The 16,446-nt window shown below is 45.8% G+C and overlaps 1 protein-coding gene across 1 annotated transcript in view; it reads left to right on the top strand.

Moving 5' to 3' along the window:
- Nucleotides 1-16,446, top strand: part of ULK2 (unc-51 like autophagy activating kinase 2) — a 565,259-nt gene that overhangs the window by 351,892 nt on the left and 196,921 nt on the right. The window contains exons 13-14 of the mRNA XM_078679911.1: nt 6,171-6,339; nt 16,141-16,204. Coding sequence (XP_078536037.1) covers nt 6,171-6,339; nt 16,141-16,204 — 233 coding nt within the window. The remainder of the gene's footprint in view (nt 1-6,170; nt 6,340-16,140; nt 16,205-16,446) is intronic.

The raw sequence follows: 16,446 nt of genomic DNA, 5'->3' as shown, positions 1-16,446 counted from the left end.
ATGACTTGGGCCCGGTCGTGCCTGATCTTCTTCATCACTTTGGGTAGAAGTGGTATAGGCGGAAAGGCGTACAATAGACCGCAACTCCACGCGTGATGAAAAGCGTTGCAGAGCGAGCGCCGCCTTGGAAATCCCAACGCGCAGAACTGCTGACATTGAGCGTTCTCTTCGGTGGCAAATAGATCTAACCAAGCCCCACTGTTGTAAGAGACCTTGCACCACCTTGGAGTGAAGAATCCACTGCAGCTGAGTTTGTCCGCCCTGGCGTTCAAAGAACCTGCTAAGTGTTGAACCACCAAGGAAATACCTTGATGTTCTAGCCATGTCCAGAGATGCAGAGTCTCCTGACATGGGGTCCACGACCTCACCCCGCCTTGCTTGTTGCAGTACCACATGGCGGTGGTGTTGTCTGTGAACACCTGCACTACTCTACCCATGACAGAGGGAAGGAATGCCTTCAGTGCAAATAGGATCGCCTGGAGCTCTAGAAGGTTGATATGGAGCCTGGATGCCACCGGAGTCAGAGGCCTCTGATCACCGCCTCTCCCATGTGGACGCCCCATCCCAGGAGGGATGCATCCGTCAACACTGTGTGCTGTGGTTGGGGAAAGGAGTGATCTGCCACTGACCCAATGCTGGTTCGTGAGCCACCACTGCAATTGTTGTGCAGTGCCCTCCGAGATCTGGACGATGCTGCGCCCACTGGAACTTCAGGTCCCACTGCAGAGCCCGCATATGCCATCTGGCATGATTGGTCAGCAGGATGCAGAAGTCCATGAGGCCCAGCAGCCTCAAGGTCATCCTGACTGAAACCCAGGACAATTGCCGAAAGATCGGAATCATAGCCCGAATGTCCCAGACTCGCTGTTCGGGAGGATAAACCTGAAGCTGCGCCGTGTCCAGAACCGCTCCAATAGAGCGGAGCGTCTGAGAGGGAATCGGGTGCGACTTCGGCACGTTGATGAGATACCCAGCAAATGCAGGAGGTCGGCCGTAGTCTGGAGGTGGGAGACGACTCCCCGGGGCGAGCCTGCCTTCAAGATCCAGTCGTCGAGATAGGGGAAGACTGAAACCCCTGATCTGCGCAGATGAGCTCCGACCACCACCATCACTTTTGTGAACACCCGAGGGGCGCTGGTATGGCCAAAAAGGAGCACGGTGAACTGCTAGTGCTCGTGGTCTACCGTGAACCGCAGGTAGTGCCGGTGGGCCGGCAGGATGGGGATATGAAAATAAGCGTCCGGCAAGTCCAATGCTACTATCCAGTCTTGCGGGTCCAGGGCAGACAAGACTTGAGCTAGTGTGAGCATCGTGAACTTCACCTTCCGGAGGAAGCGATTGACGTTCCGAAGGTCTAAGACACAGGCCCTTGTTCTTCTTTGGAACCAGAAAGTAATGGGAGTAACAACCACGACCTACTTCTGGCGTCGGAATACCCTCGAAGGCCACCTTGACCAAGAGGCCGCAACTTCCTGCTGGAGAAGTGCCAATTTGATCCCCCGACATGCGGTGGTACTTGGGTGGCATGGCTGGAGGGGTGGCCTCGAAGGGGAGGGAGTAGCCCCTTCGGACAATCTGTAAAACCCACTTGTCCGTAGTGATGGTACCCCAGTGGGGGAGGTGATGGCGAATCCTGCTGCCCACTGGCGTCTGGTGGGCCTGAAACACCGGACTAGGAAGGTTTGGAGGTAGTGGACTGACCTGCCCACTGACCCCGTGACCCATCTCGACGGGTCCCACGTTTGCAGCTGCGCTGCGACTGTTGTTGCGCAGGCCTGTGGCTTTGAAATAAATGTGTTTGGGCGCCCCTTCCTTGGCCACGAAAGGAGCGAAAAGCAGACCCCGAAGGAGTGCGCGTGGACGAAAGGCCCAAGGACTTGGCCATAGCCCGCGAGTCCTTAAAGCGCTCCAACGCACTATCTGCCATGTTGCTGAAAAGGCGAGTGCCATCAAAGGGCATGTCCATCAGAGTGTTCTGGGCATCCCCTGAAAAGACAGTGGTCCTCAGCCAGGCGGTGATGGCGTAGCGCTACTGTCTTGGAAATCGCTCTGCCCAACGAGTCGGCGATGTCAAGGTCACAACGAATCTTAAACTTGGCTGCATCTCTGCCCTCAGCAACAGCTTGGGAGAGCACCGTCCGGACCGCCTCCGGACACTGAGGTAGCACCTGCGCCACGGTATCCCACACAGAGTGGGAATAACGGCCCAAGATGCATGCAGTGTTCACAGACCCGCAGCCCTGAACAGGCGAAAGAGAAAATCTTCTTCCCAAACTGCTCCAGTTTCTTGGATTCCCTGTCTGGAGGTGCAGAAGGGCATGAGCTTGGGGACGCAGAGGCTAGGACAACCAAGTTCTCAGGGGTAGGGTGTTGGGAGAGGAAAGTGGTGTCGGGCCACGTTCCTATCCACAGGAGCCCCTGTGTTGGGTCTGGACCAGGTGCCCAAAAGGATGTCTGAAAGTGCATCATTAAAGGGCAGCAGTGGCTTCACAGAGGAAGCCGCCGGCTGAGCACTTATGTCAGGAGGTTAGTCCTGATGGCCACTGTAGGGAGCTCGAGGTGGAGAGCCTCTGCTGCCCTACGTAACACCATTGAATAAATACCACCCTCCTCCGTAGCCACTGTAGGAGACAGTGCGCCAGGTTCTGGTGAGAAATCCAGATCACCGGTGTCCCCCAAATCCTCTGCCCAGTCCGGGTCTAACTGGCATTGGGCTGTGAGAGGGTCTTCAGACCCCTCGCAGTCCTCCCCATCCTCCATAACCTGCTAGGCAGGTGAGAAAGATGGAGGAGGATGGCGATAGGGATAAAAATTCCCCATCTGCGTCTGCAACGGCTTCGATCGACACCGGTCCGGCATTGTCTCCACTTTGGGTGGAAGCCAGGGACGACATCGGCCGGGTAGCCGACGACGCCGGTGGTGGTGCCATAGATGTCTAGGTCAACCAACATCGGCTGGGATCCTTGCATGGATCCATGGGGGTCTCGCATGCCGAGGCCGGACCCGTCGACGGCGTCGGGCCGGAGCCGCCAACGAAGAAGGGCTAGGACCCCCAGTCGGACCCGCAGGGCCCAAAGGCGTTCCGACAGGGCCCAACGGGCCAAAGAGGCGGGCCATGGCCGAGAAATTCCTGCAGCTGGACCGGAGTCACTGACGAACCTGGGAAGGGCAGGTAGGCCGACTGTGACTACGTAGGCTCCGCCAGAGCCACGGGGGAGGCACCACCCGCACCCTGAGCCGTGTCGCTGGACAGGCTAGGGGAAGGCGAAGAGCGACGTCGCTTCTTCGACTTCTTGTGCTTTGTCTTACCTGACCCAGAGTGCGAAGACTTCGTCGAACTATGGTGGCGGCTCCGGGACCGGTCCCTCGACCTCCCACGGGACCGGGACCTTGAAGGGCATGGAGCCGACTCCCTAGCCTCAAACAACTTTCGGGACCGCTCCTGCAAGATTTTCGGAGCCATGGCCCGGCATTCGGGGCACGACGCGGGGTCGTGGTCGCGCCCCAGGCAGTAGAGACACTTGCGGTGCGGGTCCGTCACTGACATCATGCGGGGACAAACCTCGCAAGACTTGAAACCTGGCATCCCTTTACACCAGGAGCAAAGGACTCAAAAGACAGAGACAAAAGTCCCCAAAAACTCAGTCAAAAATTGACTGCGGGTACCGCTCTCTCCGGATCTAAGCTTGCTGGCGCGGAAAAAGAAAGAACTGACGTCAGCGAAGTTTAGGTAGCTACTGCGACGTCATCCTGGTGATCACGACGCCTACGACAGATGCGGAGATGCACGAAGCCACCTTCCGATGCGCAGGGGTACTGCTGACGAAAACTTTCCGGATCCAGTCTGACGCCTGGGGGTAATTCTAAGGTAAAGAATCTATCACTAAAGTGTCTCTTTCAGATGCAGAAGTTTATTGGGGCAGTGTTCTCAATGTCACCTCCTACTGCCCTAATAATTGTGCCTATGTTGTTTAGATCCTTCTGTAGTGTCCAGCATGAAAAGCATGCTCTGCCACTGGGTCCCTCCTGCCCCTACCAGCATATAAACTTCCAGATGCCTCAGCCACTGTAGCATCTGCCTTTGAAACTGGAATATAGATTCCAATGAAACTGCTCTACTACAGAGCTCTACATATTGCTTCCACATATATTGTATGCAGTCTCGCAAACCTTTAAATTGCTGCTGCATTGACACACTCATGGAAGAATCAGTGACAGTTCTAGATGAATACCAGACTTCCATGCACATCACCAGTTTATTTCTTGCGCTGAGTCTGTCTGCACCCTCAGTGTTCCAGTGCTCTGTGATTCCACTGTTACCCATCACAGTAGCAAATGGCCCACTTAACTTGGTGATCCTCAGCTCCCGTGGAGCTGGCCCATCTAGCTAGGAACAAGGGCAAGTTCACTGTGCGCCTACTGTGTTACCCCTGTAGCTCCATCCATTGGCCTGCCACTGCTCCCAGTTCCACCATGCTGTTCTACAGGTTAGAAACGTGTGGCCACTCTGGTGTATTCAGCTCTTCTGTTACCTATCTCAATTCTGCTGCAGTTCATCCAATGCAGGAAATTGCTGGTGTAGTGTTACTTAGCGGCCAATTTCCTGCACGCAGTTCATTGTTTGTCATTAATGATACATCGATTTATGTGTGCAGATCCCTCCTCGGGAGAACTGTTTTCATGTGTCATTAATGATACATCGATTTATGTGTGCAGATCCCTCCTCGGGTGAACTGTTTTCATGTGGTAGGACTGTGCCCTCAGTCCAGGCCTGCTGAGTAGCTTACAGTTTCCAGAAATGACAGTATTCTTAGACAGAAAACAATTGTTCAGGTGGCCTGCTTCAAATACCCATTGCTCTTGGTTGGTGCTCCCAGCCTTATTATTATGGCCAAACCTAGCAATCTAAGGACCTTCGAATCAAGCCGCTTCTGTTGTCTGTACCTTCCGTGCCGTTCTGGTCCTCACATTGATAGTTAGTGAATGCACCAGGGATAACATCTTTTCTTTCTGTTCTCAAGTGACACAAACCTCCAAGGCGAGGTAAACTGAGCACTCTCTAATAATCATTCTTGCCACCGGTACACTCCACCAATGCCTTCCTGTTAGATTGTAGGTCATGTAAGCGCCATGGTAAGTGCAGAAGTGAATGCCCCTGGAAATCTTCCCTTTTTTGCCAAATTAAACATTAATGGAAATATCTGGTAATCTATTTTTTTCTTTTGTTCCCAATTTTCAATGCTAAAAATAAATATGAACTAGTGTTGCATAAAGTATGAAAAACAACACAATCATGCAGTAGAACAGACAATATAGCTGTTCTGCCCCATATTATGGAAACCTGTCAGGGATGTCTTTCTTTAACTTTATTTCTAACACACATGAAGGGAATGACCTGTGATATCACAGCCTCTGAACCTAACGTGATGGGATATTTGTGACATATGCAAGGAGTATAGAAGATATAGAATAAAATATTAAAAGCGTCTGCTTTGTATCACATTCTATTTAATTCATATAAACCTTTTTTGCCTATTCTTTCAGAATCGCCAAAGTTGATTCCCCAGCCCGTTCAGATATTTCTCTATTTTGATAGAACATATATACCTTTCAGTAGCGAGTTTCGCGCCCATAGCATCATGGCATGAGTTTTGATGAAACATATCTTGCTAATGCCAGCCTCTTTAATGCTCCAGCTGCTGGGTTGCCACACGTTCTGTTTTTTGCAGTGTTTTCTCTCTTGTCAAAACTTCAACTGATTCCAACACATTGACTTATATAAATCAATTTCCCTGTTAAATGATCTTACGATCAGCCTTGGTGTTACAGAAGGGACTTAATGTTGTGTCGCCTGCAGTACCCCTCGCCTGTTTGCTCTTTTCATGAAGATGTTCAGAGTCTTACCACACTTTTCTTTCATGTTACTTTCTTAATACAATCATCCTGTAAGCGTTTCGTTTTAGTATTTAGAGTATCACTTTAGGCCTCAATTGACTGTTTTAGAGCAGTTAATTGCCTAGAACTTGCCATAAAAACTAGGAAAGTTGGATGAGCATGCAAAGAGTGAATATAATGCAGGTTGTTTAGATTGTCTGCTGGTAAAAATACTGTATGCTTTCCTGCGTCATCCCGTTAGTGCAGGTTTTAAGGTTTCATGTCTTTTCTTTCAGTCCCTGCCAGACATGCAGCAAATACAAGAAGACCCTCTGTCCTCACCGCCTCTAGGACCTCCGAACTACCTTCAAGTCTCCAAAGATTCTGCCAGCACCAGCAGCAAGACCTCCTCCTGTGACACTGACGACTTTGTCCTCGTGCCACACAACATCTCTTCGGATCCATGTGAGTATTGTGCCAACTCACACTGAAAGGAAAACCTCTCTCGTTCCATACTTGTAATGGTGTACCAGTAGACAAGGCGATGTGTTGGAAACTGTATCCTCCTAGACCCAGATAGAGAACCGTGCACTGTTGAAAAGAGGTTAACATGACGCCATGTGGAAACGTGAATGGAGAGCAGCCCTTCTTACAAAAGGAGTTGCTTGCAACTCTTAAGTTCTGTGAGGAGTGTGATCAACATCTTGGGCTCATAAACGACAGTGCTGCTGACACTATCTTATTTTTCTTTGAGCAGATAGTAAGGAGTTTAAGAAAGTTGAAAGTTGTTATAGATTGGTGTATGGCCAGTATAGTTATCTGGTCGAAAAATGCAGGTATCTGAGATTTTTGCTGGGTCTCTGTTGCACATTAATATCAACTCGAAAATGCAGTGTTTGGAAAGTCGTCCTATTTAAAATGTTGACTACTTTGTTAATGTGTTGTTCCTTAGCTACCTAATTGGTTTAAAAAAACAATGTTTCTAGGTATTGATTTTTCATGTTTGTTTTTGAGAGAGTGATAAGGACTTGGAGGGAGAAGGGGGAGGAGCAGGCAGAGATGGTAATTATTTTCAACTACCGAAATGTTTTCCAGGATGCAAGGAGTACTTGTCAGCTAGTAACTAGGCAACTGGGCCATGATATGTCTGATCCCAGTGACATAACATGACCATGACTGTTCAGACTCTTTATTTTCGTTCAGGAAAGAATAACTGGACATAAGGTGGAGCGAAGAGTTGAAGTCTAATGCCAACTGTATTTCTCTGTGATGCATTGCTCGTGCAGAAAGTGGAGCCAGCAAACAGGCTGCACACTCATATTTGCAAAGGATTCAGTTACCTGCTGGTAATCCTCGTTTCTCTGAATACCCCTTTCTCCTGCCAGTATTTCCTTTAGAATGTGTTCTACCTCACATACTTGTGCCCCAGCCTGAACCAGTTCAAATTTGAACCCTATCCTTTTCTTCCTTTCATTGCTTCTCCTTTTTCCCGGGCACTAAAGAGGGAAGATGCTCACTAATCACGCTTCCGGTTACCCCAAAGCTTAAAAGAATGGAATCGAGGTTTTGATTAGGTTTGGGAGGTAGGGATGTACGTTTTGGTATGAGGAAAGGGTATTTGACGTAATAAGGATTACCAGCAAGCAACCAAATCATTATTTCCTCATTACATGTACCACTCCTTGCTATATGAGATATACCAGAGCACCACATAGCAACTTGAGCCCCAAAACTCCCAAAATGGAGCTAAAAACGGATGTAATGAAAGTTTGCAAAAATACATGGAACAATCAGTCATCTAGGACATAGCAGGTGCTAATATTCTAAAACCAAATTCTAATGATTCACAATCATTAACATCCACCCTTTAGTTTGATACAGTAGCAGACAACGTAGTCCATGCAGCTGCTTTACATATATCTGCAGCTGAAGCTCCAAATGCGTCCACCCAAGTTGCATCCATACCACATGCAAATCTGCCTTGTATTGTAATTATTTAACAACAAGGGGTGGTGATGGACAGAGTTTCTGAATTAAGCAGAATACTCTCACCCAGTCAAGAGATCAGGGCTAGATCCAACACCGTTTTTTAGCTCACTGCACCATCCCAGTTCAGAACCTGGCTATATGCAAATTAGTCTGTTCCTGTCCCAGTGCATGATGGGAACAGGGCAAACCAAACTATCAAGCCAATTCTTACACTGGAAAGGAAACAAGCTTCCGGGGACCGGTTTCTGGCATTTCAGCCTTCGTCGGCCCGGCTTGCTTGAATCCTGATGGTGCAATGAGCAAGGGACTCACATCTGAGTATACCCTTCCACGCTTAGGGTGGACAAAATATTTAACAACAAGGGGTGGTGATGGACAGAGTTTCTGAATTAAGCAGAATACTCTCACCCAGTCAAGAGATCAGGGCTAGATCCAACACCGTTTTTTAGCTCACTGCACCATCCCAGTTCAGAACCTGGCTATATGCAAATTAGTCTGTTCCTGTCCCAGTGCATGATGGGAACAGGGCAAACCAAACTACCAAGCCAATTCTTACACTGGGAAGGAAACAAGCTTCCGGGGACCGGTTTCTGGCATTTCAGCCTTCGTCGGCCCGGCTTGCTTGAATCCTGATGGTGCAATGAGCAAGGGACTCACATCTGAGTATACCCTTCCACGCTTAGGGTGGACAAAATATTTAACAACAAGGGGTGGTGATGGACAGAGTTTCTGAATTAAGCAGAATACTCTCACCCAGTCAAGAGATCAGGGCTAGATCCAACACCGTTTTTTAGCTCACTGCACCATCCCAGTTCAGAACCTGGCTATATGCAAATTAGTCTGTTCCTGTCCCAGTGCATGATGGGAACAGGGCAAACCAAACTACCAAGCCAATTCTTACACTGGGAAGGAAACAAGCTTCCGGGGACCGGTTTCTGGCATTTCAGCCTTCGTCGGCCCGGCTTGCTTGAATCCTGATGGTGCAATGAGCAAGGGACTCACATCTGAGTATACCCTTCCACGCTTAGGGTGGACAAAATATTTAACAACAAGGGGTGGTGATGGACAGAGTTTCTGAATTAAGCAGATTACTCTCACCCAGTCAAGAGATCAGGGCTAGATCCAACACCGTTTTTTAGCTCACGGTGATGGATCAAGCCCTGATCTTTTGACTGGGTAGGAGTGTTCTGCTTAATTCAGATACTCTGTCCATCACCGCCCCTTTTTTGTAATTATTTTGGCCACCATGAGTGTGGAAGGGTATGCTCAGACATGAGTCCCTTGCTCATTGCACCATCAGGATTCAAACAAGCCGGGCCGAAGACGGCTGTAATGCCAGAAACCGGTCCCCGGAAGCTTGTTTCCTTTCCAGTGAAGAAATGGCTTGGTAGTTTGGTCTGCCCTGTTCCCATGATGCACTGGGCCAGGGACAGACTAATTTGCATATAGCCAGGTTCTGAACTGGGATGGTGCAGTGAGCTAAAAAACGGTGATGGATCAAGCCCTGATCTGTTGACTGGGTAGGAGTGTTCTGATTAACTCAGATACTCTGTCCATCACCACCCCCTTTTTGTAATTGTATTGTAATTAGTTAGAAAGCATTCTATGAAGTGTAAGCCATACACCTCAAATTCGTAATCCATTTTAAGGGTATGCCCAGATGTGGGTCCCGTACACGCTGTGCCACCAGATTTAAGCTAGCCTGGCTGATGAGGGGTGATACTCCGAAACCAGTACCAGGATACCTATTTCTGGTCCAAGGAGGACCTTGACCAGAAGCATTTCCTTGCTGAACTGTTCCCATGGGGAGCAGGGTCAACACTGATTTGCATATGGCTGGATCTAAACTGGATAGCGTGGCGTGCAATAAAACAATGGCTATAACCCAGATCTGTGACTGGGGGTTAATGTTTGATTTGTTCGGCATTCCGTCCATCATCTGTTCTTTTTGTCCTTAAAAAAGAAAACATCATTTTAAGCCAGAGCACCGGCCTTAACTTGAGAATCAACCTGTCTGGAAAAAAATCTTAAATAAAGTGGCTTAATGGATAATGAACCACATTCATCTAATCTGCGAGTTGATAATATGGATACTAGAATGAAAGCTTTTAGAGATATATATGTGCTTGTAGAGCCTTGCAACCAAGTAAAGATCCCATGAAAGGTTGTTGGTTTTATAAAAGGGCTGCTCAAAGAAAACCTCTTTGAGCCAACTGCCTGTGGCATCCGTTTCTGGAATAATACTAACAAGAAAAGAACCACACTGCCTAACGAGGATAATACAATTGCTAGTCATCACTGATATACTAAACCCACAAAATCTCACAGTCCCCTAACAACAAAAGAAACACGAAAATATACCTCATGCATTATCGACAGTCCCTATCAAAACCTAGGCGCTTAGTTCCTTTGTTCTTCTCGTTTCCCCTCTGAGTTCTTGATTCAGGATATCAACAAAATTGTACCAAATGAATTGCATTAATCTGTTTTCTCAATCAATTAAACATATCTTGTTTTGATACCATTGGTTTCACCATTGTATATTTTGTATTTACCAAGTGTTATTCACTGTGTCTGAAGGGGGGCAGAGGTTTCTCTTTAGAGGTTATTTGTAAACCACTAGACATGATTGATTCTGTGGCATGTGTGAATAAATGAGTTTGCTATTGGGTTTGACTTTGTGAGTTTTCTGTGGAGTGTTTTGTTACGCCTGGGTTTTTCTGTTATTTAGTTTTTATGCTATAGTAATTCATTCTATACCTTTAATGGTTGATTTTGGATTTGATATTATAAACCGGAAATAACTTATGGATTATCTGTTTTTTCTATTTTGATCTGTTTAAAAATATCCCACAATATTTTTAAACAGATCAAAATAGAAAAAACAGATAATCCATAAGTTATTTCTTTTGTTGTTGTGGGACTATGAGATTTTTGTGGGATTAGTATATCAGTGATGACTAGCAATTGTATCACCCTTGTTAGGCAGTGGGGTTCTTTTTTGTGTGAGTATTCCGCTGGTTTCCCCCGTTTCCCCTTCCTTCATTTTTCCTCAGGGGCCCCACTCTGTGTGATTGGTTATTCGTTTCTGGAATACCCCAAAGGGGTTTTACTTGCTGTTATTGCTGAACACTGTTCCCTCAATATAGCTACAGATACACCTTTATGAAATTCCTCCTAAGGAATCTGTAGGATCTCAACAGTCATGTTATCATTCACATCCTCTGCCACACCTCTAGCAGTAGAAGATTGAATCGTAGTAGATGTTAGTCTACCAGAAAGATCCTCTCTGGAATCTTGGAAATCATCCTCATAAATGGGAACCAGCTAATTCTTGGCCAAAAGGGAGCTACCAATATCTTTCTGAAGATAGGACAATATTCTGGCAATGAATTGAATGGGAGGTAGGAAAGGCATACAGAGAAGTAGAGGAGGCAATGGACACGACTGCACATCAATCTCCCAGCTCCTCCCCTCTTGGAACTTGCACAGGAAATTACAAAATCAGAGAATACTCTTGTTCAATCATGTGACTCCAAAACTCTGACATACATTTGTTTGTACATAAAGAGCCAGACAATCATGGGCAGGAGGTACCACCCTGTTTAACCTGAATGTTAGAATACTGTCCTTGCCTCGAATGGGGAACGCATATTAGATAAGCCTCTGCCCAATTAATTATCTGATTATCTGGCAAAGTAGGGCTACTAGAAACTGGGCAACTGTCCCTAACTGCTTTTTGAGTTGACAATATGTTACAGTGTTGTCTATTCCTACCTTCATCATCTGATTCTGCAGCAAATGGGAGAAGTAAAGAAGAGCATAGAATATTGTGTTTATTTCCTTCCACATCAGTGAATGGACTTTCTCGCCTGCAATCAATTACTCTTGCATGGGCTGGTGTCCCAGAGTTGCACACCTCCCAATCTTGCTGCCAGCCATAGACATAATTAACAGAGGGCATAGACAAAGGAATTCTTCTGCTGAACTTTGGAGGAGATATCCACTACTGCAGCTGTCTCAAAATCTTGCTTGTTACTAATACCATGTCATCTAGGCTCTATGAAGCTAGAACCCAAGAAGCTGGTGCAAGAAAAGATGATGTACTAGTTGACCAAAATGGATAAGTGCACTAGGTACCATGAATATGCGTAATACCTATAAAAGAGAAAATTAAAAAGAACAAGGAAAATTAGTTTCGTGGTATGTCCAAAAGGGTTCCTACGCCCAAACCCCCTCATAGAAAGAACTTAGCATCTGACATATGCAGCCATCCTCTTGCAGAGGCCAACTTCTGCTTCCTCAGGTTGTACAGCAGACCACGAAGGGTGGCCGTTCTTAATTTTGAAAGGCTCACTGACCCCAGTTGATTCTGGAAACTGGCTCCCATAAATCCGAAACACTGTTGAGATTTAATTGTGGTAAATTAGAAGTCCATGATATGTGTGTTTATGCTCCTGGACAATGTTTCCCAATGATAAGTGAACTAAGCAATCATCTAGGTAGGAACGTGCTAAGATCCCAAACTTGTGGAGAAGAACCAGGATTGGCACCAAGACCTTATTGAATACCCTTAATGAGGACGTCAATACCAAGAGTAGATATCAAAACTGCTATTGCAATCCCCCTACACAGAACCTCGAGAATTTCTGTTGTGGGAGAAAAATGTGGACATGAAGATGTGTCCTTGCTGTCCAGTGCTGTCATCCACTTTCTTGGAGTCGCCATTGGAATTATACATAGAGACAATTCTATCTTGAAGTGGATTTTCTTTAAGAATTGGCTCAATTTCCCTAAGTTGATTATCAGACAAAAATTTCCTTATTATTTTTGCACCAGGTAGACTGTAAAATAGAAGCCTTGTGCTTACACTAGTTTTGGCACAGGACACATCACATTTTTTGCTAGAAGCTTTTAAGTTTCCTGGGTCAAAGTCAAAATCCTCATGGAATCTTGTACATAGGTTAGTTGCACTGGACCAGCGTCCACAGGAATATATACTCAAACTCCACGGAGTAACCTTGCTCTATTATCTGCAGGACCCATGCATCCACTTCATCTTCTTGCCATGGATAATGAAAATATGAAAGGCGGCTGCCCTACTGGGATTCTATTCTAGTCTGGACTGCTTCTCGGGTTTCAATGGAGGAGGAGGATGTCTGGAATTTTGACCTATAAACAGAAAGAACTGATTGAACTTATTCATCCCTGTATACAACTGTAAACCCCTCTGACACCTCTTTTTAAAGGTTCTGCAAGGAAGATTTTTCTTAACTGAGACTTGAATAACTGAACATGCTTCTGATTCTTAAGGGGTATGCAACACAATTCTTCAGTCTGGAGTTATACAGATTTCTGGTACATTTTTGCCTCCAATCCTGGAGGAAAGCACAGAGTTGAGCAGCCATAATGGACAACATAGAGAAAGCTAAGACTTGTAAAATGTCACTGTTTACATCAGCTATTCCAAGTACCTCTGAGAATACACAAGAATTATGAATTTTGAAACATATGCCTTCCATGGATCTTTCCATTTTTTTAATGTATTTCTTTCATCTTTAAAGTCATTGCTAAAAAGGGGGTGGATTAAACTGTAGTTGTTGAAACATCCATGAACTGTACTTGGTAATTCATCCTCCATCATGTATCTGCAAATTCTCCCTCAGATATCGAAATAGGGTAGCCAGTTTTGATTTTTACCTTACCCTTCGGAGTAGGTACAGGTATTTGATTTGTCCACCTTTTACTCAGGAGAAGGCCAGGGCAATCCAGAGGAGGTGGAATACTCAGTGCTAGCAATGTCTCTAACTTTCGAAGGCCTTCAATGACAGCAGATATTAAATATTGCCATTGTTCCTCCGATAGCCCAGAACCAGAAGGAAGAGGTTGGAGGGGCAGAACCTTCCTCCTTGTGCTTCTTCCTGACTCCACCACCATCATCATCATCTCTAGGACAATGATGTCTGTCAGTGAAGTGTTTCATGTGATCCATGACAAAGCACACACTAAGCATTACATTGAAAGAGTGCCTTTTGATTGCCTACTAATGATCCTGGATGACATGTTCAATGTCAGCGCAGAGGTAATCTCTTTTCCTCTAAATTCTTTTTTTTTTTTTTTCAATAAATCATGCTTATGCTTATATCAGTTACATAAAAATAAATGCAATTCAGCAGTAATGCCCAACTATAAATATTATCATTATCTTTGTTCTTCTTGCTGTGTTTTACCAAAACTTATATGAAAAGATTAGATTTAAATTCCTACATTTTGCTGCAATAGTCTGCCACCCAAACCAGTACGCCAGCAGACCTTTGATTTATTCTGAACGCAGCAATTGAAAGAAGCAAGAAACCAGCTCAGTAGCAACTAAAGAAACTAAATTGCAGCTTGTCTCCGCCCAGGCATTTTAGACCAGGACATGTGCACTCAGTCAAGCCTCACAGAAGGGAACACATACCGCACAATGGCTAACACCAATCAACACAGAGGTAAGCGGCAGGGCTGCAGGTCCATTCACAGAACTTCGTGGCTGTCCTGCTTCCAGATTGTGCTTATGCTTTCCTGGCATTCCAGACTTAGTCTCACTGCCAATGGGACTCTCAACTCTACCCGCAGGCCCATACCAGTGTATTCCGTGTCTCACTGTTTTTCACAGTCATGACACCACAAACGCTGTGGCAAAATCATAAATATTAACCAGAGAAATATGAAGGTCCTGCACTAGGACCCATCCCAGAACCCCATAATTTCCTCATAATGCCGAAAAGCATTTTCTCTGGGAGCACCCATGAGCCCCCCAGCATCCTCCCAGAACAAGAAGAACTCCATAGGGACCATCAAATAATTGAAAAAGAGCACAGACCTTAAAATATATAGTAAAGACCCTAGAGTTTTCAGTAGTCTTGTTAACCCCTGAAAGATTGCCCAGCAAACTGTCATACTTACTGTAGGTTCTAAGATGAGAAGACTTTGGATTTACACCAGATTACCTTGCAGCCCCAGGGCTTACCTTAAATTCCCACAGCCATATTTCTGCCGGATCTTCTTAATCCGACGGTCGGGTTCATGTGATGACTGCAGAGGCAGACAGAAGGAACAGGAAGAATGGTAGGCCTCTCCCTTCCTCATTGCACGAGCAAGAGGAGGGCCGATGAAGGGAGACTGGGTGGTAGGGTCCAAATTTTAATTGGTCAGTCTGGGTCATGTGGTGCCTGTACGGGAGGTTGTACACCTCATGTAGTAAGTAATGCTACAAGAAATATGTTGAGGAGGTAATGGGTATTTTTCTTAACGTTTCCATGCAGACCTAGTATATATGAAGGTGCGGCCTTCTGTGAGAGCGAGAAGAGACGATTTCATGCTCAAAGGGATGCTGGTGAAACTTCTGTTATTTTTTTTAATTAACCATTGCAGTGCCGTTGCGACTGTTTATAGCAAACAGAAACTTGTTATATTTGCTATGTTTGCCATACGTGGCTAAGGGTATGCCCATACGTGGGTCCCTTGCTCGCTGCACCACTGGATTCTAGCTAACCTGGCTGATGAGGGGTGATACCCCAAAACCAGTCCCAGGTTGCTTGTTTCCAGTCCTGGGAGGTCCTGGCTCGGCAGTTCAGGCTCGAATGTTCCCATGAGTAACAGGGTCAAGACTGATTTTTATGTGGCTGGGTCCAAACTGGGGTGGCATGGTGATCAAAAGAACGATGGATTAAACCCAGATCTCTTGACTGGGGTGAGTGGTTGGAAAGTTTCAGCACTCCGTCCATAATCTTGTTGAGTTTGTTCTGAGTGTTCATTACATTCCCACAGCCAATTTAAACTGTTCTAGAGCACACATTATTAAATAGAAATCTCAGGGATGCTACATTTGTAATAAACTTCTTTGATTACAAGGCAAAAATTAAAATTTAAGTTTTTGTCTGATTTTGTAACATTTAATTGAACTTTCACCGAGTTCTCAAGGTTAAATGAAATAATGAATAAATCAGAAGTTGGCAAGACACAGTGCTAGCAATAGTGAGAAAACAAACACCTGTAAGTGGGTTTCTTTGTTTGTATGCAAATAATGTTACTGTGATTTGCTAGTGTGGGCATTGGTTGTGCTCTCTAAATGTATGTACATGTGATTGTTTTGGGTTGCACATATTTTTTCTTGGCTAATGGATAGTATTATGAATGTAATGGCGTAGTATGTTCAGTAAGATGTGATTTCACACGTTCAAGACATTTGTGGGAGCCATGGTTGTTTCCTCACGAGTTGCGCTTCCCTTGCAGATGATATGCCAACAGGAGCTGCCGCCAGCAGACGTGCCTCCAGCGACTTCCTAATGTGTGGAGGGTACGTTTCTTAAAATACTTTCCTACCTCCCCCCTCACCCGATATCCCCCCTCCCAAATATGAAATCCGATATTTTATATAGTGCAGCTGTGGTGTTTTTTGGCTGCTGCAAAATGCTTTAAGGCGCTGTATCTGTACATAGGTGCAGCAAACAGTCGTAGCAAGCACTTTGTCCAGTCGTAGGCTTCAGTCTTCAGCATTCTATTACTTTGTTGCCTGCACGTTAACAAATGATGCAGTTT

Source organism: Lissotriton helveticus, chromosome 3_1 (genome assembly GCF_964261635.1).
Source record: "Lissotriton helveticus chromosome 3_1, aLisHel1.1, whole genome shotgun sequence".
Classification (NCBI taxonomy): Eukaryota; Metazoa; Chordata; class Amphibia; order Caudata; family Salamandridae; genus Lissotriton; species Lissotriton helveticus.
Note: the sequence above shows the minus strand (reverse complement) of the source record. Positions and strands in the feature narration are given on the sequence as shown.